This window comes from Brassica napus, chromosome C2 (assembly GCF_020379485.1).
Source record: "Brassica napus cultivar Da-Ae chromosome C2, Da-Ae, whole genome shotgun sequence".
NCBI lineage: Eukaryota > Viridiplantae > Streptophyta > Magnoliopsida > Brassicales > Brassicaceae > Brassica > Brassica napus.
The window spans coordinates 52,611,553-52,634,019 of record NC_063445.1 but is presented as its reverse complement, the minus strand read 5'-3'; the positions used below and the strand labels follow the sequence as shown (position 1 = coordinate 52,634,019).

General features: G+C 32.6%; 3 protein-coding genes, 2 long non-coding RNA genes and 1 pseudogene across 5 annotated transcripts; 5 read left to right on the top strand and 1 right to left on the bottom strand.

Moving 5' to 3' along the window:
* The first annotated feature begins 947 nt into the window (after positions 1-947).
* On the top strand, positions 948-1,593 carry LOC106379889. Its single transcript, XM_013819739.3, has one exon. It carries the CDS (start codon positions 1,166-1,168, stop codon positions 1,427-1,429), a length of 264 nt encoding a protein of 87 aa, XP_013675193.1. The 5' UTR covers positions 948-1,165; the 3' UTR covers positions 1,430-1,593.
* A 5,409-nt stretch (positions 1,594-7,002) lies between these two features.
* On the top strand, positions 7,003-8,789 carry LOC106382261 (expansin-A5). The gene is made up of 3 exons (XM_013822261.2): positions 7,003-7,273; positions 7,678-7,969; positions 8,246-8,789. Exons 1-3 carry the CDS (start codon positions 7,108-7,110, stop codon positions 8,553-8,555), a joined length of 768 nt encoding a protein of 255 aa, XP_013677715.1. The 5' UTR covers positions 7,003-7,107; the 3' UTR covers positions 8,556-8,789.
* Positions 8,790-9,004: 215 nt separating this feature from the next.
* LOC106378754 (transcription factor MYB105) lies at positions 9,005-11,404 on the top strand. The gene is made up of 3 exons (XM_013818834.3): positions 9,005-9,860; positions 9,950-10,237; positions 10,307-11,404. Exons 1-3 carry the CDS (start codon positions 9,539-9,541, stop codon positions 10,639-10,641), a joined length of 945 nt encoding a protein of 314 aa, XP_013674288.1. The 5' UTR covers positions 9,005-9,538; the 3' UTR covers positions 10,642-11,404.
* A 1,245-nt stretch (positions 11,405-12,649) lies between these two features.
* On the top strand, positions 12,650-14,260 carry LOC106379887. Its single transcript, XR_001276206.3, has 4 exons — positions 12,650-13,083; positions 13,152-13,299; positions 13,404-13,542; positions 13,620-14,260. It is a non-coding gene; the product is annotated as an uncharacterized LOC106379887 (long non-coding RNA).
* A 1,465-nt stretch (positions 14,261-15,725) lies between these two features.
* On the bottom strand, positions 15,726-20,180 carry LOC106378753 (annotated as a pseudogene).
* Positions 20,173-22,323, top strand: LOC125581489. The gene is made up of 2 exons (XR_007319117.1): positions 20,173-21,839; positions 21,915-22,323. It is a non-coding gene; the product is annotated as an uncharacterized LOC125581489 (long non-coding RNA).
* The last annotated feature ends 144 nt before the right edge of the window (positions 22,324-22,467 follow it).

Sequence of the window (22,467 nt, the reverse complement as noted above, 5' to 3'; positions counted from 1 at the left end):
GGTGGCAACTTAAAAATCAATTGAAAAAAATGTTGATCCAAATCCAATTAGTAAGAAACATTATATTAACCCAAAATATAAGAAGCGTGTATTATTTCCTTAAATAAAAGTTACGAAATTACCTAATATGATTAACATGACAACTAATGACTGAATAATAAAGATTTGATAACAATTTTTGCATATTTCTTTATTTTTGTTTAATTCTATATTATTAAAAAAATAAACAATCACATTAACCATATAATAAATAATTAGATTTTTCCTTATATGTTATATTTTGAATTTTTTAAAATGACGTTAAATTACAAAAATGAGGAAACCTTATATGTTATATTTTCAATTTTGTAAAACGACTTTAAATTACAAAAATGAGGAAACTTCATATGTTATATTTTTCTTATATGTTATATTTTGTATGTATTTTTTAAAACGACTTTAAATTACAAAAATGTAAGTGTTCTTTAAACATACGACTAAAAGCATTAAAATGACATGTATCAATTCGATGGTTGATCTGAAACTTTTCAAAACCATATGGAAAATAAATGCCAAAATAATTCAATTGTGGAAACATGACTGTTCACTTTTTTCAAGAATGTGTTCAGTAAAAAAAAATAAGGTTTTTGTGTCATAATTTGTTTAATGTTCAATTCGATTAGTCCATGATATATTAATTATAGTTTAGTTCCACAATTTTTAATGAAAATTGATCCGGTCTATCGGAAAGAAATTATATAATAACAACAAAAAATATTGTATATGTATAAATAAAATGATCAAATATATAAAAAAATTGTCAATAATATATATAAATAAACTCACCATGCGCAAGGCGTAGTTCTTATCCTAGTTATTTTTTTTTATTTTAGCAGGTGACAATATATAATTGTACACTATAATATATTGTAGCTGAAGTTTCAACTATCACCGGCAACTAGTTGTTTTATAATTAATTAATACAAGAATCTTGGATCTATACACCCACCATTAACTCTTCTATTAACAGTTGACTTTATCTGTCGATGAAAAGGCCTCCAAGCAATCCCCAAAAGACCATGTTTGTCTCCATCATTAACCTATAATTACAAATCACAAAACACAATCAAACCCACATCACAGAATCACAATCAGATTCTTTCCATCTCATCAGAGAAACATAAACATGGTGAGACAAAGAAGGAAGTCAGAGAAAGAAGAAGAGAAGCGAGAACAAGAAGATGGAGAACAAGAAGATCAGAAGGTGCAGCCAAGGCAAAGAAGCGTGAGCAGAAGAAACATGCAATCTCTGGTGATCGGGCTTGTTGGAGGTGCGTTGACTCTCGGGGCTTATTCTCAGACCTATGTTTCTCCGGGCACATCTATCGGCGCTGGTCTTTTTGTCCTCTTCTTTGGCTTGCTTGTCAGCGAAGGTTTTATCTCTCTTTAAGAAAATGTTTCCGTATAAGTAATTTTAAACTATGCTTTTGTTTAATGTATGTTTACATATATACATATCTATATGAGCATCTTGTTTTATTTAAAAATTGTTGGGACTCTTTTGCATTAATGTGATCCAATCCATATTGTTTCTATGGATTTGTTTTTTGTTTATCTTTTAAGAATGTGTTTGATCTATATGTATCTTCCAATACACTAATTTGTTACTAATACATAGTCCCACAAAAATAGTTGAGGCAGATGATGCAATGAATTCGAAACCTTGATGATCCATACACACATGCATTAAGATACAAAGGCCTATGTATATAGGAAGCAGACCCGTGCTTAGGAATTTTAAAGCCGTAAACAAAACAAAAAGAGGTAGATAAATATAGCAAAAGAAAATTAACAAACTCGAGTTGTCCAAAAGTATATATTAATAAACAAGTTTACAAATAAACATTGATTTGTCGTTGAAGTATTAGTAAGGATATAAGTTTAAGAAAACAAAAAAAAAATTAAGAAGAAAACAAATGCACATATCAAATAAATATGCTCTAAGTCATGGTTTCTTTTCCCATTAATAGGCACGGCTCTAAATGATACTCTTCAACACGTTAGGCTAAGTTGAATTTGGCTGAGTACCTGTTCGGACCTGTTAATACAAAGAAAAAACAAATTTAGATGTAAAAATGCCAATAAACTAAAGTATGGTATACTTTTTCATTTTTAAGTATGGTATACTTTTTTGTGTTAAAAAAAAGTATGGTAACTTATAAAGTTATAACTAGATTTTAACATGCACGTCCGTGCTGATATTTTTCTATTTTATAAATCTATTTGATATTATTACAAATACTTTTTTTATATAATTTTCATTTTAGTGTTATATATTATGTAACTCTGTAATATTTTTGTTTATATATCTTTTTAGTATTATTAATATAAAGTGATTTGCTTACTACATTTTACTTTGTTATTAATTTTTATTACTTACTAATATATTTTAGAATTATCTACAATAAAATAACAATATGAAATAATCAAATAGAGAACTTCCTTTAAAATATGTTTTTCTTTAATTTATACATTTTGCATATAATATATATTTTTATTTTATTTATTTATATTATAGAAAAGAAATATGCTTAAGATAATTTATATTTATATATTGTGTTTAAAAAAAATATATTTTAATATATATCATTTGAGTATTTAAAAGTAAAAACACAGTTTTGTTTAAATAATATAGCCTTATTGTTTTAGTAAATTTTATACATAGTAGTATCTATCATATTATTTTAGTAACTTTTATTGATATAGTTTATTTTTGGATTTTATGATATTAAGTTTATTTTTATTTTAAATTAAGACTTCAAAATTAAATATTAAATTGCTTTAATTTTTACAACATAAATAGTTAGTTTTTTGTGGTTCATTTCAAAAGGTTATTCTTTATTATCTATATTTTTTCTTTTGTAAAATTTGAAATATTTTCATTTTGAGTTTGAATATTTAATTTCAAAATTTTATATTTTGTCAAGAAAACTTTGGAAAATTACACAATTATTTTTGAGTTTGGAACATTAAATGAATTTTGAATTTTTTTTGTTACTACATTAATATATTATTTTTAAAAATATTTGACTTTTTGGTAATATTTCTCAAAAATTTCTCAATATATTTTGTTATAATTAAAATAAAACAAATTTATAATTAAAATTTTATTTGTCATTAATATTTTAAACGAATTACTAAAATTTCATAGTTTTCAAATAACATATTTTTAAATAGTATATGAACTAAAGGTTATTATATACTATTATATTTTTGGTAAAAACATTTTTAAACAATATATTATATTGTTGGGAGTTTCAAATAATTAAAAAGATAATATATAGTTGTAGATATACAAGTTTAACCTATATTAATACATTTATTTTTGTATAAAAATATTATATAGTTTATGAATTTTAACCCTTTTTAATGATGAGTTATAATATATTTAAATAAAAAAATTTAAAATATAAAATTTGTTAATTTACCTATTTAATATAATTTTCATTTTTAATTCATATGGAATTGCTTATATAATACATAATATAATTATATAGTTTATGAAAATTAGTATAGAATTTTTATTTTCTTGTTTTATAATAAAATTTTAGTTAACATTGATTTATAATAATATTATATTACTAATTACGAAATTTATTAATGTGTTATTTTATAAAAAAATATTTAAATTTTTCACTTAGATTTTGTTAGATTTTTTTCCACGGAATTTGTTATAAATAAAAAAAGTAAAATTCAAATTTATAGTTGATTTATTATTAATGTAAATAATCAAATATGTCATATTAACTAATTTTTTAAGTGGTTCTAGTATAACTTGTTAATAGTAGATACAAATATGACCCTAAATTAATATATTAGATTAACAAAATGTTTGAAATAGCATAGCCTACACATTAAATCTACACGTGTGGTCACGCAGATATGAGTCCATTCTTACGATCTATTTGAATATCCGAGAGAAGATCTATACGTGGATTACACTATCTATCTGGGGATTATGTCTGTATCTTTAGTAGATCTGGGTTTCTTCTAAAGTAACAACACTAGACGTCAAAAAACACTACACGTCCCAAATTTTAGGAAAAGAAAAACACTACACGTCAAATAAAAACACTACAAGTCAAACAATCCGGCTTACCATTCAATTTGAATGGAATGTAGAAGCCGTATGTCATTTTGCGTATTCGTTATTGCCTTATTGGGCCACTAAGTCGTGAATTTATTGTTTTCATTTGAAACCATGTTGCTTTAGACTTTCACCACACTTGTCTTTCTGAATATACTAATATCCCCATACATAATATTATCATATGTCCATATAGACCATGTTCGTTTACATGTCGCGCGACCTGCGACCTGCGACATACGACCTGCGACATACGACCTGTGACATGCGATCTGCGACTAATCGCAGGTCGCAGGTTGTTGTTCGTTTTGCTGTCGCGTAACATGCGACCTGCGATTGGTCGCAAGTCGCAGGTTGTTGTTCGTTTTGATGTCGCGCGACTGATCGCGCGACCAGTCGCGGATTCTCATTTAAGTCGCCCGAAAAAACAGCGACTAAGATTACGTTCGTTTACGTGTCGCGCGACTTGCGACTTGCGACCTGCGACTAAACCTGCGACCTGCGACTAAAACTATGTTCGTTTACGTGTCGCGCAACCTGCGATCTGCGACCTGCGACCAGTCGCGCGATCAAAATTTTCTTAATTTTTAGTCGCTGTTTTTTCGGGCGACTTAAATGGGAACCCGCAACTGGTCGCGCGATCAGTCGCGCGACATCAAAACGAACAACAACCTGCGACTTGCGACTTGCGACCAATCGCAGGTCGCATGTTACGCGACAGCAAAACGAACAACAACCTGCGACCTGCGATCAGTCGCAGGTCGCATGTCGCAGGTCGCAGGTCGCGCGACATGTAAACGAACACGGCCTAAAAATTAAGAAAATTTTGATCGCGCGACTGGTCGCAAGTCGCAGATCGCAGATCGCGTGACACGTAAACGAACATAGTTTTAGTCGCAGGTCGCAGGTTTAGTCGCAGGTCGCAAGTCGCAAGTCGCGCGACACGTAAACGAACGTAATCTTAGTCGCAGGTCGCAGATCGCAGGTCGCGCGACACGTAAACGAACATGGCCATAGTCTCATTTCTCTCATGGCATAAGGACTTTGGACACATCACTTTCATAAGCTAAGCTGTATTTGAACTACAAACCATGATTGACGCCACTATAGACGTTATAAACTTTTAATTGACAAAAAAAAAAAAACTTTTAATTGACAAAATAGCCGACTATTCACATGCTTCAGGTATTACTCCGATTTTGGTAGATGATCTACTCCGATTAGAAAAAGGGTTTAACTAATTTAATTTTAGGGATACACAACCATCTTAGAAACTGTACACTAAACTGAACCAGTTTTTCACCGACATAATTAGTTGAAATAGCGTCATGTCAAAGTCAATATATTTAAACCTAGTGTCGTCTTAAACAATTTAATAGCCTTGGACGAAACATAAAATATGACCTTTTTACATACATTTTCGTCTAACATTTTCTTATTGCATTTTAAAAAAAAATTGAACCACAAGAACTTTTTGGTATTAATTTCTCTTTTAGAAAAATGGGTCTTTTTACGAAAATCAGGTTTTGTAAACGGGAAAATTGGAAATGGTGAACCATACATACTTTGTTTTGTTGTCTTTGTATTAGGTTTAATTTATTATGAACTCTTTTATTATAGTTTTACCAACTATTTAATAAATTAACATAGTGAAATAAGTTTTTATAACCCATAAAATAACACTAAATTTTTTTGTGAACCCATAGACCCATGGCAAATGCTTATGTTGCCATGGATAAGAGCCGGTCCTTTTTAAACCACCACGCTTCATCCATGTGAGAACGGGTACCAGTGTTCAACCAAATTTGAGTATGGATTAAAACTTCATTCGCATACCGGTAAAACGTGCAAAAATATCTGCATGTCGTATATTACATGCATTATTTACATCAATTCACCTAACAAAAAAAAAGGGAAAACAGAAGCTGTAAAAACAAATTTCACAAGTTTTAGCAACAGATTTATAATGCTATATGCTTTCTATTGCTGATAGCATATGATTCTATAACAAACTTTCAACATTTCATACGAAAACTTACTAAAATATTAATATTCATATATACATATGACATGCGGTTCGTTTTCATTCAGTCCATGTCCATCCGGTTGTTTCTTCCAGCACAACTTTCATTTTTTCACAAAGTTAGAAATAGTTCCAAAAAAAAAAATAACAAAGTTTCTTATGCAAGCGTCAAACTGAAACAATAGTAGATTCCAGTGCAAAGTGGACTGAAAAAAAGTGGACTAAAAATAAATTGCACAGTTAAATTCTCAGGAATTATTTAGTGAACTCTATATTGCATGTCTCGAACAATCAAACCCGCATAAATTTATTAGTTGTAAACTATTGTCAAAATTGTGTCTCCGTATGATGACACTTTCTGACATTTTAAATCATCAATACTTCTATACTTCAAAGGAAGGAAAAAAAAACTAGTAATGTTACAGTATCACAATCATATGTACTAATTTTGAGTGATAGATTCCAACTCATTTTGACATTTTTTTTTTGAATTGATTGTTAAATTAATTCAAGAAAAAAACTTTTTACATCAGTGTGCTTCCTTTCATACTCTCTATACAAAATTTCCTTATAGAATTAGACTACTTTCTTCTATTTCTGACAAATTTGACAAATTTTCTTTGACCTCTTATGTAACATTCACATCTCTTTTATCTCTTACGCGGTTCAATATCCTTTTTATGATTTTTATTTAACTTTTTTTAACTTTATACAAACTAAACACTTAAAATGAAATAAGTTTAATTTACAGATTATAGTGAAGACCAAGAAGCAGTTGGCATGGACCCGGGTTAATTCATTACAGCTAAAACTTTGTCCGAATCCTTCTTCCTATTTATACCAAACTTCCTTCTTCCTCAATTTCATCACACCAAACTTCCACATTAACAGAACATACACATTGCTGATCTTCGTTCCTTTTTTCTCCCTCTGTATGTTGTAATTGATTTGCCTCATCATGGGAGCTTTAGTAATCTCGTCCCTCCTGCTACATGTCCTAGCGTATTCCATCTGCGTTCAAGGCTTCTACCGTCGTGGCGGCCATCATCCGGGCGGCCACGGAGGACCTTGGATCAACGCTCATGCCACTTTCTATGGCGGCGGTGATGCTTCCGGCACTATGGGTACCTTAATGTTCTATATAGTGTCTCATTTTCGCTTGTACCACTCTATTTAACTGACAAAAGGGTAATTTATTCATTTCACTCCTAAGCTTAATCTCATGTTAACAGAGCTAGTTTTAGTCCCCTTGTTACAAATGCAAACGATTTCAACGAGTAAAATATATTATACAGTCAGCGATTGAAGAAATTGACTCTTTGACGTTATAAGCTTATAAAATTATTTTTCTTATGTTTGAATTTGTTTTCTTTAAACTAATTTTGCTTAACACAAAACATTACAGTTTTTCATAAGAACTTTTACAAAACATTCCGGACGCAAAGAAAATAAAAACCTTTAAAAAATTTGTCAGCCTAGTTTTTGGTGGTGGGTTATAACCATTTGTGTAATTAATGAACAAAATTAGGTGGAGCATGTGGGTACGGGAATCTTTATGGCCAAGGTTACGGAATAGAGACGGCAGCGCTGAGCACGGCGTTATTCGACAATGGACTCAGCTGTGGTGCGTGTTTCGAGCTGAAGTGTGTCAACGATCCTAAATGGTGCATACAAGGCCGGTCCATTGTAGTCACTGCCACTAACTTTTGTCCTCCTGGTGGCGCCTGCGATCCTCCCAACCACCATTTCGATCTTTCTCAACCAATCTACGAGCATATCGCTCTTTACAAGTCCGGTATCATTCCGGTTATGTACAGAAGGTACTAATTTATTCATGAAATTGCATAGTAAAAAAGTTGCATAATAGTACGATCAGTGTATGAGTAGTTTTTTTCAAAAATATAAAACGCATTTAAAAGACAAACACAAGAGACACGTATCAGTGTGATTCATTTGTTACCACACAACTTAATGGAATTTAGACCTATAAATACGCATTTACTACTTCTGGACCAGTTGATAAATGTAGGAGAAATTGGGTAATAAGTTATTAATAGACCTAACTTGTGGTGCCTCTATAATAATTATTTTTATAGGGTTCGGTGCAGAAGAAGAGGCGGGATAAGGTTCACGATCAACGGCCACTCATACTTTAACTTGGTGCTGGTCACAAACGTCGGTGGAGCCGGGGACGTACACTCGGTGTCGATGAGAGGGTCACGTTCACGATGGCAATTAATGTCAAGAAACTGGGGGCAAAACTGGCAAAGCAACTCTTATCTCAATGGTCAAAGTCTGTCGTTTGTTGTGACCACAAGTGATCGCCGAAGTGTTGTATCGTACAATGTTGCTCCTCCTAGTTGGTCCTTTGGCCAGACCTACATCGGAGGGCAGTTTCGGTATTAACTAGTATACTAATTAAGTGATTTATATTGTAGACCGGTTTGGTTTGCTTCGGGTGTTTGTTGTAATTTCCGGTTCCAAGTTGGTGACTTTTTTGGGTAACCAATTGAAATTTGGACTGATAGTGATATATATAGGCAACTGTGTGTGAACAAGAGAAAGAAATGTATAATTCTCATTTTATATAAAAAGGAGAGATATAATGTTATCAAAATAAAATAAAAATGAAATTTACTAGGATTGCTATAAAAATGGTTCAACATGTGTTATATGAATCTTGTACAGGTTCAGAATCATTTGGCATTCTGCTTCTATATTAGAGCTCACGGTTCTCTTATTGCTTATTCGAAATAGGTTATAAACTTATAATATTATAGGATTCATGAACATATTTTCTCTGCAATTTTGTGGATTAGTTTACAATTAACCACCAAAACATAAAGCAAAATTAATATGTTTGATGTTTGTTGGGCCTAAGCTTGGCTTAGTGAGACTTATTCAAACCTTGAAGGATAGTGTTATGATTTCTTCTTCTTGTTCTGTTATTCCTTGAATAATGCTTACAAGTTGCATATGCATAATGAATTACATACACATAAACTTTATATATGAGTTGCATCTGAAAATGGTTATGCATATTTTTGGTCTTATACACCTACATTTATACTTTTATAAGGAAATGGTATATTTTAGAAAATGGTAAAGCGTGGGGAGAAGAATAAAAGGTGACAAAATATTCAAGCCAGTTTTTTTTTGAAAAAGATGATGTCAGAGAGAACTGAAACTGTTCTTAACAGAGCAACCATGAAGATGTATGCGTGGGGTTTCTTTCTATTTCCATTTATACTCTCTCTCCCCACACCTATTCTTCTCTCTCCTCAGGTTTCCATTTTTGGCAATAAAAAAAGATTGCATACGATAACATAACCATCACCAGATCCAAACATCACATGCTTTATCTCTATGTATATATGAGACAATGAGACATGGTTATAGAAGAGAGAGACCAAGAGAAGGGCTACATGGATGTTTCTTGTTTCCAGGAATACCCTTTTGATCTTCATTGCAGAGGAGCATTTAATGGCTTTGGAGAAAACAATGCAGTGGAGCTCTCTAATAAAAGAAGCATTCTGAAGGAGAGTGATGAATTTAAGAAGAAGAAGAAGAAGAAGCAGAGAGGTTCTTCTAGGGTTTGTAGCAGAGGACACTGGAGAGTCTCTGAGGATTCTCAGCTAATGGAGCTTGTTTCTGCTTGTGGTCCTCAAAACTGGAACCACATTGCAGAGAAGATGCAAGGAAGAAGAACAGGTAAAAAAAAGAAAATATTTTCCTCTTCTATTTTCAAAAGAAAGTGAACTTAAAATGTGGTTTTTTTCTTCCTTGTGTTGTTTTTAAAGGAAAGAGTTGCAGATTGAGGTGGTTTAACCAGCTAGACCCAAGGATCAACAAAAGAGCATTCAGTGTTGAGGAAGAAGAGAGGCTACTTGCAGCTCACAGAGCATTTGGCAACAAATGGGCTATGATTGCTAAGCTTTTCAACAGAAGAACAGACAATGCATTGAAGAATCACTGGCATGTCCTCATGGCAAGAAAGTTGAGGCAGCAATCGACTTCTTACCTCAGGAGAATCAATGAGTCTTCTTACAATCCTACTTCAGATCACAAAACCTTCACTCTCCCTCATGGTTTGTGTCTTCTTCTTACTCTATCTAGTATACAATGTTTAAGGTTCATGTTTCTGTATGTGTTTACAGGTATTGTAGATGATGAAGATATGAATTTGGAAAAGAAGAGCTGGAAAACGCTAAAAGAAGAGTATACAACTAACCTGAAAGCTCAGTATCTGCAAGAAGAGTATTGTTCTTTGCGCATGCCAATGCAGGGCCCGCATCATCACTCCCCAACCTTCCCTGCAGATTCCTTAGCACTGACACTGCATGTCTCCATCCAGGAACCATCATTATCACCATCACTGTCGTCATCATCATGTGCAGAACATAGAGTGGTGGCCAGATATTTTGAGACCACCAAACCTCCAGCATTTATAGATTTTCTTGGGGTCGGCCACCAAAGCCCTAACAAGACTTGACTACTGATGTCATTATTATCAAAGTCCATGTCTTTTGTAAGCCATTAACATGACAAGCTAAAGAAACCAAATGTCTTCTTTTCTCTTTCACCACCATATATGTCATTTATTGAATTTCAACAACGATGATATATTTAAACGATGATATATTTAATAGACCAACATTTATATTCGTCATTTTATAATCGATAAAAATTGTAATGTTGCAAAATGTTAAAACCACTTAATAAATAAATATTATTATAAAAACTAACTCCGTGCATGCGCGCGAGTTATCATCTAGTAGTTTGTATATTATACAAACCATACGATTATTTATCAAAAAAAATGGTGCGTAAATATTTCGAAGAACAATTGATAACACACAAATGTAACAAAAAAAGTAACAAAAACATGTAAACGATTTAGTGGTATCTATTAAAACATACTTAGATATGATAAACAGTTCCTGTATACATGCTTGAATCGAATGTTTGTATTGGATTTGATTCAGCAGAAAATACTAAACCGAGAAATAATTGGTTTTGAAACACGTACTCAATTGATATGTAAAAGTAGTAAATTGAATTTTGGAAAGATAGGATTTGATTATGCAAAACATACAAAACCGTGAAATAATTGGTTTTGGAACACCTTATTTCTGGTTTAGTATGTAACTATAATTTCGATGGTTTAATAATATTGTAAACCAACGTGATTATAGGGCAGTGACATTCTAATGTAATATTTGTAGAAACTCAGGTATATTTCTGAAATGTACTCATGTTTTAATAGATTAGACTAGATTTCGATCCACGCAACCGCGCAGGTTTTATGTTTTCATTTATTTTTATATAAACATTTTATTTTCAATTCTAAATTGGTATGTATTATAATATATATGTGTCTATCAATTTTTAAAACATAATGAGTTTACGGTATATTTTTATAATTCAATAGATTGTTTCAAACTTTCACATGTATTTGTACATTTTTCTATATATATATTTTCGGATTATTATTTCATTATTAAAATCGTAACAATATATATAAAGATTAGTAAAATATTGTTTTATTGTCATATTCAAAAATATTGTAACATTTCACAAATTTAGAAATTTTTTGTTTAATTTTTAAAATAAACTATATAGTTTAAAATTTGTTTTCATTGGTTTAAGGTCGTAAAGCTTAATAATATGATTTTTGTTATTTAAAAAAAAAATCTTTATAATTTTAAAAGTTAACATCGACAAATATTTAAATAATTAACATATGGAAGTATAACATTACAACATTAAATTATATCTATTTAATTTATACTATCTATAAATCTAATATATCATCTATTTTTTTAAATCCAATTATTGATATCCCAATAAAAATTTATGGTAGACCCAAAATTTAAATGATAAGATTACAGACTAAATGTAACATGACTTTTTAGGAATATGTCTATTAGATCCAAAAATCACACGTGAATCAATATAGTGACTTCTGTTTTAATATATAAGATGTGATTTTTTATATATATTGTCTATTATTTAGATATATTGGACTGCATCTACTTTTTGTTGTGATTACTAAAAATACTAGTATGTTGTTATTATTTTAATTAGTTCTTTCATTTGGATTTAAAATTTTGAAGTGGTCCATTTATTCGTTTTGTTTGTATTTGAGTTTGATATATTCTTGTAATTTGAAATACATCTATTTTTGTTCTAATTAAATTAAATAGTTAGCTATATATTCATTGCACGAGTTTTGTTGTTCATCTGAGATGTGTACATATATATTCATTATTGTTTTTATATTTTATGTTGATTTTCAAAAATTAAAATGATGATTGGTATGAAGTTGTGTAAACGAACATCTATATATATAAAGTACGTATTTCTCTATTCTGGTTAAACAATGTAGGCGGACACGTCATAAAGTCAAGTCGCGCTCTGTGGAGTCGACATGTGTCATGCTCGACCAAAACGCAGCGTTTCATTTATTCTGTAGTCTGATGGGCTTGGATGGGCTTTGATTGTTATCATGCATTCGTTTCTTACATTTGTTACTAAACTTATTGTTGGGCCTTCACACTAAAACAACCATTAATTAGATTTTTAGAAATTGGCAGATGGGCTTTTAATATAAGATTTGGGCTTCAGAGGATCAGTTTAGTGGGCGCTTAACGAATCTCAGAATTACAATCTTCATTTTTCACTTAGGCAAGAATGCTGCTAGGTTTTCGCCGTTATTGGGGTCAACATTCAGGCGAAGCACTGATTTGATGATGTCGGTTTCGATTGGACCTTCTTACCTACTTCAGAAAACTTGCGACGTTTCAGATCCCTTCTGCATTTCAATCATTGTCATTAATGTCTCAATTAACTCCATCAATCCAACTTTTTCACGATATAACATTCACTTCATCTCCCCCTTTCTTTGAGTCGGTTAATCTGGAATTATAAATAGGTTAGTTTGCATCCTTGAATTTCATCATTTCATTCCTCACAATAATATTGACACAAAAAACCTTACAGAGAGTACAATGGCGAACTCCTCTATCCTTCTTGCTGACTTGAAAGCAACACCACCATCGAAGTGTGGCTGCTGAGGTTCTGGAATGCCATAAATGTGAAGAGAGACAGCGAGCTTATGAGGCTCGACATGATGCTCCTCGACGATAAGGTTATTCGGATGAACTAAAAAACTTACACTTTCTTATTTATTACAGGGTATGAGCTTAACAATTTTTTGAAGCGATTAAACATATGATTTTAAACGTTTTTCAGTTGACGGCGATGCAAGCTCTGGCTGGGTTGTTGGGGACAATCATTCTGGCAAAGCTCTGACTTTTCATCAAACCATAAATCATTCACCCTAGCCTTGATATTAGATCAGAACCAACGCCAATCTACTTTTGATGGTCAGGTAAGCATACTCACTTACAATTGACGTGCTCTTCCTCTTAACATGTCAAACTGATCTTCACACAAACTCATTCGCAGGTAAGTAATGATAACTCGGGCAACGATATACCAGTTTCTGGAGCTGTTAAAAAAACTTACACCGCTGATGGTGTAAAGTTTAAACAGTTGTGTCGCTCTGAACATCGTTGGCATCGGTACTAATTTGCTTCTTGAAGGCCACCAATGAGAGGGTACTGAACCACAAGAACTCCCTGGTATACTTGAGATGCCCTCAGAGGAAGCGTCAGAGGTGGAATTAGAACGCTCTTCCAAAAACCATGTAATGGTTAATCTTCAAGAGTATAGGAGTTTTAAACACTGTCATGGACTTTAGCTGATGCTCTACTACCACTTTTTTTTAAAAAAAAATATCCTCTAGACAAATAATAGTATTCTACCTCTTTCGGTCATGCTAATTATTGCTTCTGATTCTTTTTCCTTCTCGATTTGTACACAGGGAGGCAACTACATTTGCTCTTCTTAAAAATGTCAATGGATCTCTGATTTTCTACACATAAATATCGGATCCTTCAATGCTTATGAGTGCTTTTAAAAAAAAACATTTAGTACACAGCAAGGCAACTACGTTTGCTCTTTTTAAAAATGTCCATGGGATTTCTGATTTTCTACACATATAGTATATCGGATCCTTCAATGCTTATAAGTGCTTTTATCCTTCAGTGCATAAATATCGGATGCTTAAACACAAATATTATTTTACACCAAGTGGATGCTTTTTTTTTTTTGATAAAACACCAAGTGGATGTTTATTCAGACAACCTGGATGGTAAGTGGGAGTTCAAAAGATACAGAACAGACAGTAGTGCTTAATTTTGCAAATTATACTTCATCAGAAATACCATTAGTCATCGAGTGGTTATGTAAGAATAGACCCAAGCTTCCTTACCCTGTCACAACTTCCATAACAGTTAAATTAAAAACATTAGGGGTTTAGCCCCCGCACAAGCGCGGGGCTGGGTACGTTGTCGAAGCATTGTGTTGTTTTGTGCATTTAATTGTATTGTTTGTTTTTTGATAAAAGTTAATTTTGTCATGTTGTCTATAATTGTCTACGAATGGAAGATTGAAAGTTATACATGTTGATTATGTAGATCTAACAATGACCATAGCATTCATTTCGTTGTTATTTTTTTAATCTTTTATTGGTATAGATTTGATTGACCTCTAGCGTAAAAATGATCAAAGATAACCGAACTTTTGTAGTTGTTAAGTTACGGTTAAAATAGTGTAAGGAAAATGGTTTAAATTTTGATTTTAAAATTTTTAAATGTATATGTACAGTAAATAAAATAGTTTTCTTAGTTTACACGAATTTTATTGTGAAACTTCTCAAATGTAGTCTTTTTGTAAAATTAAAGTAATAAGTGAAGATATTTATATATTTATATTGTTATATAACTATTTAGTATAGAGGTTTAGCGATTTTTTTTAATAAAAATGGTTTCGTGGTTTAAAAAAAAAAATCAATCGCAGACCAAAAAAAGAAATTGGTATAGTTGTATGTTTCAAGAAAATAAACTGGGTTTAAATTGTTTAGGTTTGAAATTTGATGGGCTTTGGAACATTAGTTTTCTCTGCTTCTAACTCAACCGTTAGGTCGTTTTATTTTTCATCGTCAGGAGAGCTTCTAGGTTTCCAGTTATTAATTCAACCCAATGATCGTCCACCCCGCCAAAGCCATCTAGGAGTGTAGTCCCGCGCTTTCGAAAATACATTTTTTCAATATGGAACATTATTGTATCAAACATGAGTAAATGTATATAAATGACCAAGGCTTTCGACTTGTGGTTCCTTGCTGCAGTTGTTTTAAGTGACTTTGCGCAATGGTTAATATGGTGTCATGAAATTATTGAAATACTTTAGATTTTGTATGAATGGTCATTAAAGCTAATTTTGTTTAATTAAATTAAACCCTACAATTCACACAATTTATGTAAAATCAAATTTTATTAACACAATCATATATAGATCACAAGATTTTCTCATAATATTAACAAAAGTCTTAAGACACCAAAAAGATTGACAAAAGTCTTAAAACTCAATTGACCAAAAGCAAGGCCAAGTCAAATCTCTGAATAAAAAACATTGAAAAAACTCAAGAAACCTCTGCATCTGTAAGTAAACTTACTTCGCCTTTGTCTTAGATTTCTTGAAAAGACTGAAAGTTCTGAACTCAGCATCGTCTCTAATAAAGCTCCACCAGAGAATGGTTAGAGGAACTGTGGCGAGGTGCCAAATAGAGTGAGCATCGAAGTAGCCTCCATACGGAGGGAAGTCATATATCTCTAAAAGGATAGCTAAACCTGAAGCTATCACAACCACCCACAGTTTCCAATTAGAAGGGTGCCACTACAAGAATTCATTGAAATAGCTATGGACTAGCGAAATAATTTCCGTAGCCAAATATATTAGCTACAGAAATGGCGAAAGATGGCGACGAAACACATAATTTTGTTTTTGTATCTAAATTTGTAGCTAAATTGTAGCAATCCGTAGCTATATGGCTAAGGATCGATTTCGTAGATATTCTGTAGCTAATTAGCGACGTATTAGTTAGAAATAAGTTGTTGCGAGAAAAAACTAAAAAATCTAAACTAATACACACAACCTTAAATATATCATTTAAACCTAAATCATAAACACAAAACTCAAACCCCAAACTCAAATACAAAAGTACTATAATATAACTAAAAACTAAGATCTACTCTTTATGAAAACTAATAAATTTATTAATCTATTTTCGAATATTAATCTCAAACCTTAAGCTTCCAAATCTCAAACCTTAATTATAAAGTTTAACCCTTATAAACTTTATATAGAGAATTTAAATCTAGTCATTTTAATTATAAATCCAAATATTTATTTTTGAAAACCTTAACCATAAACTTTAATCTTAAACCCCATTTTAATCATAAATTTATTTTATGATTGGAGGTTATTCCGCTCTTGTGCATCTCTTTGATAGTAATCAATAAACATCATTAGCCAGAAAAATATTAGCAATCCCCCTCCCCTCTCCCCCAAACCCTATGTATACCCTAAACTCAAAACCCAATTATCAAAACCCAAAACCATATTCCCAAAATTCTAAAACTTAATTGTATCATAAATTTAACCCCGACTTAGAATTTTTAGTTATTGTAATTAAATAATAACTATAATACCATGATATAACCTTTGTTCCTTTTTTATCTTTGGATTGGTTTTCATATAAAGTGTTTATGCCTAGTTAAAAGAAGCACCGACACATGCTTTTTACCAACGAGCCACTTCAACACACGAAATAACAATTGTATTTATATACAAATATTTAAATCAACCATATATGTATAATATTAAAATAAGAAAGATAGATTGGTATTGGCTAATGTAAGAAGACGAGGATAACCTAGGGTTAAATCTCAACCATTGATAAAGTTTGATCTAATGGATAAAATGCTTTGCTTTTTAATATATTTTTTCTTCTTTTTTTCCTTTCTCTCCTATTTCTTCAGATCTATCGATCTCTTATTTTTCATCTCTTTTGTTTCTCTATCTCTTATTTCTTCTCCAGATCTGTTAATCTCTTCATCTATTCTATCTCTTCTGCGATCTCCATCACCTCCTTATGCTCCCGTTGTGTAAGGCGTGGTCTTCTGTCCGGTCATCTCCTTGGTGGTCTCCTCCTCTCCAGTGGTAGCCCAGGCTCATCTCCGGTTGTCTCTTTAGCGGTCACAGTCCAGTCTCCTCTCTGCTCATCCACAGTTCAATTTTCTCTCTGATCTTCCATCGTCATGGCTCCTCTCCACTCCTCTTCAGTCCATGCTCCTCTCTGGTTTGAAGTGGAAGCTATGTCAGATCCATCTCAGCATCTCTACACAAACATTTTCAACTTTTGTTGTCTTTAATTTCACCTCTTAGTATTAGATTTTTTTCTCGTGTATAAAAAGTTTGACATCAACATTTTGGTTACGTTGGGAATTTTAGATTTTTTCTTATAATAATACTATAATCTCTTTAAACAATATGGTCTTATTTTTGTATTGTTAACAATATTCAGACATTATCAATTATTTTGCCATGACATTACCAAAATCTTTGTCTGTTTCTCTATGTTGGAATCCAACATTTATAATCAAATCTATAGTTATATATCTGCTACAACTTGCTACGGATAGATTGTAGTTAAATATTGTAGCTATTAGATATGGAAATCCTTTGCCAAAAACGTCGCCAATAAGCAACGGAAAATTCGGTGGCCATGCTGTTGCTATTGGCTACGACCATTTTTGTCGCGAATCCGTTGCAAGCTAGCTACGAATCGGCGAGGACTCGCATTTAGCGTGGACGCTGACGCCACCGCTTTCATCCGTTGCCGTATGTCGCTATTTGTTTTTTCGCTACAGATTATCTCTTCTAGCTACAGAAAATTACATCGCTATTTCATTGATTTCTTGTAGTGTGCCTAGAAACAGCTGCCCATCTTGCCAATAGGAAAAGCTGAGCGACTCCCATGGCCACACACACAATCATGTTCCAACCTATAAACAACATTGAACTCACAGAGAATGTGGAGAAAAAAAAATGGAACTGGTTTCAGATAGGGGAAAGAGTTCTCTGTATACCATAGTCAAGTTTGTAGAAGTTAATGTACAGTACGTGGGTGGTGACTAAAGCTAGTACTGGAGTGGATACCATGACTCTTGCAGCCTCCACCCGAACATCAAAGGTTCTTAGGATGGACACGATGAGTGAGAATCCGAGAATGGCTATTGCAGATGAGTAGTCCAACCTCTTTGTGAAGTCAACATCCCTGAGAAACCATAGAGACATATCACTAGAAGATTGTGGATGGTAAAAGTAATGTGTAGATGATTACCGAGTGTGGAAAACTGCACTCCAGAACTAAGAGTTCATGGACAGAAACCAACATATTCATAGTAACCCGTCCTATCTTGTTTGAGAGGCAACTTATAGTATAGTGTAATGAAGAAGGAGAGCCAGCCATGGAAATGCATCGCTAGGCTTAGCACAGAGAAAGTAACAGAAGCAGGGTCCTGACAATGACCATGGGCTCTTCTCATCATGGCTACCATGTCCATTTCCTTAACAAATTCATTAATTATTCCAGTTCTCTAAACATAACATCTAAATGTTGTAGCTTCTCAATCTTACCATGGTATTCTCCATTGAGCCAGACATGCAATGTGTGGCCAACGTTAGAAACTCTAACAGTAGGCTTGCCTCCTTTATTCTTAAGGTCACTGTCATCTATCTTGAACCTATAATAGAGAAAATTAATCAGATAAAATTCTTATGTTTCTTTTTGATGTTTTCTTCTTGAAATTCTAATTCATAAAAAGAAATCAGACTTGTACGCTTACTTTGTCGTGTACCATCCGTAATCAGACTTGTTTTTGGACCGATCTCGGTGAACACCTTGAAATCAGACTTCTTATTTGCCTTCTTTGACTTCATATAATTCCCTGCAGTGTGATGAGAGACAATCTGAAACATATAGCAAAAAAAAATGAAAGTAAATAATCTCTTAATTTTTTGTCGATACAATACCTGAGTAGAGTGGTTCCCATGAATTCAACATGCTTCTTGATGTTTTTCGAGTTCCAAAAACGGGGGAAGTCGAGCAACAATGAACGCTTGATAAAGAAGATTAACTAACAGAGGTTCTGAAGATTCATCTATAATTTATAGGTTTGACGTGAAGGAAACGGAGAGGTCGACATTGCTTCTGAATTAAATGACAAAAACATTAATTGGTAAATCAAGAGACATACGTTGAAGGTTGAACAATAGGAAAGATTAATGTTTGGTGTTTGCAGAGAAGCTGAACGGAGACAGCAAAGGTAAAGAGACGAAGAACAATTAAAAAACCCTAATCGACAAAAAGATGTGTTTAATAACATAATAAAACATTAAGTGAACGGGAAAACTCAAATCATACCATATAATTTAAAAACCAAACGCGAGAACAGAATTACTAAACCAAACCGAGAATCATGGACCCCACAGTCTTTATAAAATGCATATGTGTACACCTTAAGGAGAGAGTAAACTCTCCTATCATAAATATATATTAGGTTTCGGTCATCAATGTACAAAGTATCCTTTAGTTTAGTGGTATTAATGTTGGTGTTTATATCTCAATAACATGGGATCCACAGACCACTGACGTAGCGGCACAGGAATGAGACAACTGCCTCATTATATTATAGATTTTCCTTGATCAAGATCCATATCTTTCTCTAGCTATGGTGAAAAAAAAAACCTTGCTGAAATAGGTGAACATATGTAAGTGACCTATCAAAAAACATTTACTGTTGGCTGAGGAAGACGTTTTTTGCGTAACAACAAATCTTTTGATACAAAACATAGAAAAAACACATCAAAATAGAAACAAATGTTTTTTTGGACAAACTAAAGAAATAGAAGCAATTGTTAAACATTAAATTTTACCAAGATAAAACTTTTTTGTGCAGGCCAACCCTTAGGATAAACAAAAAAAAAACTGTGAAATATGACAATGATAATAATAGTAGAATTAAACTAAATGATTAAAAAAACATATCAAAATATTTACACCGACAAATATAAACAGCCCATCAAATTTAACATAATATTAAGAAATTTAATTAACCGTAACAAAAAATCAACATCAAACAATTTTAACGTAACATTTGATAAACATAATAAGAATATCAAAGAAACAAAGATTTAAAAGAAAAAATATAGTCAAAATCTAATAATAAACGTAAAATTAAAAAATATTTAATGTTTCACAGTGTTTTGTAATTTAAAATTCTATGGTATCGTTAAACTAAAATAAAAATTAAGAAAAATTAAATATAGCGAAGATATTATACATAGCGTGACTATACCACCAAAAAAATTTTTTTTTAGTTCAAAATAATCAATATGTGGAATCAGAACAAGGGATTGCTGATAGTCGTGAGGGAACATTCGCTTTTCATTTTAAAAATAGGGTTAGAAAATATATTTATTTTGACTCCGAAGGCAAAATTGGCTCAACATTTTATTGATTTATTCTGACTCCTGGGCGACTAATTTTATTGATTTCATTTTGCTCATTAAGTTATTGGGCTCAACATTGTATTCCTTTGTGGGTTATGAAAAACATAATTTTTTCTGACCAAAAAAGCTAATATTCGTCGTCGTTCTAACAATGGAAGCTAGGGTTCTTCGTAGTCTGAAGCTGCTGTTAGGTTGAACTCTATTACATAAAGTCCCACATCGCTTATCAATGTGATTCTTGGGCAATATATAAGTGTATGGGTAAACCTCCATGAGCTAGATTTTTGGTGTGAGTTAGGTCCATCACTAATATGGTATCAGAGCCAGGTTAAAGCCCCAGCATATGATTTCCCACATAAACAGTTTCCTACCTATGTAGCCTGTACAAGTGGCCCATATTGTTGTGGTATGTCCGAGATGTTGGGCTTGGACTGTTTCCAATGGACCGTTTCCCACCCACATCTCGAGAGGGGCTATTAGATAAAGTCCCACATCGCTTATCAATGTGATTCTTGGGCAATATATAAGTGATTCAAAACGTTTTGATGTGTTAAACGAAACGGTTACCCCAGTTCCTAAGAACACTTTAGGTTCCGTAATTACAATGAACTGTTAGCCAACAGCAATACCCGGCTTCCAGGTAATTCACTTACTATCTGCTTCTCCCATGTTCAGCATTGTAACCTTTAAGCTTTTTAATTGTTAATTCTTTCAGGACATTATCGGTCAGCTCACTACTATCAAGAGCAGTATCAGTGACTCTTCACAAGGAAACGACTGGTTTGAAGGAGACCATTCAAATGAATCGATAAGTAATTATCTAATTCATATTTAGCTCAGCACCATTTTCAAAATTGTTAGCAACTTTTTAAAACAATACGTGCTGAGCATTCCTATCACTGTTCTTCCCGTGGCAGTGATGTGTCCGTGTCGTTAAGCATGTTTGACGCACAAGCTGTGTCGTTTCATATCAACCTGGACCGCTTCAAGGGTGATCCAAGAGTTGTTCTAACAACATGTATAGATCCAAAAATCGTAGGAGATAATCTATCATGTTCTACCTATGATGGTTAACTGAGATCAACTCCAACGCTCTTGGAACACACTCACGAATTCATTAATTCGCATGCCGTTTCTTTTTGAATGCCACCTCTGGGACCAAATCTACTTCGACAAGGAGACTAATGCAGGAGAGGATTACTTTTACAAGTATGTATTTGTTAGTTCTTACGTCTTTACGTCCCATGTACGTATAAAATATATTTTATCACTGTTCTTCTGTAGTATGAAAATGCTGAAGTTGTGCTGATTTTAATGGGACGGCAACGATGATAATGACGATGATATGCCTGGGAGTGTATCATTAGCTACTAAGGTGGACATTGATGTTAAAGATCGTGAGGAGGCACCAACGATATGAACTACTTCGACTGGTGTCGAGACCAATAAGTCTCCTGCTACAGAAACTTCCAAGGTTGCCAAGAAGGCATGTGTTGCATAAGCAAAGATATTGAAGTATCTGGACCTACTATTTTCTATTTGAATATGCTATGGCATCGATGTTGGTTTTCCTTTTTAAAAAGAAATTGCGGAAGTTGCTACTCTGTTTTTTTTGTTAAATTTGCTGAACTATTTTTATTTTATGCACTGTTTTTATTTTCTGAATTATCTTATAAAATCTGTTTGGCTTTAATTAAGGTCTGTACAAATGGTTTAAGTTCAAGGAAACATATAAATGTCTTCGCTCAGTTCAAACGTTTAAGCTATGAAAAATTCAAGAGCATATATACTAAACACAGTAATCCACCATATGTATTTAGAAAACTATACATTGAAG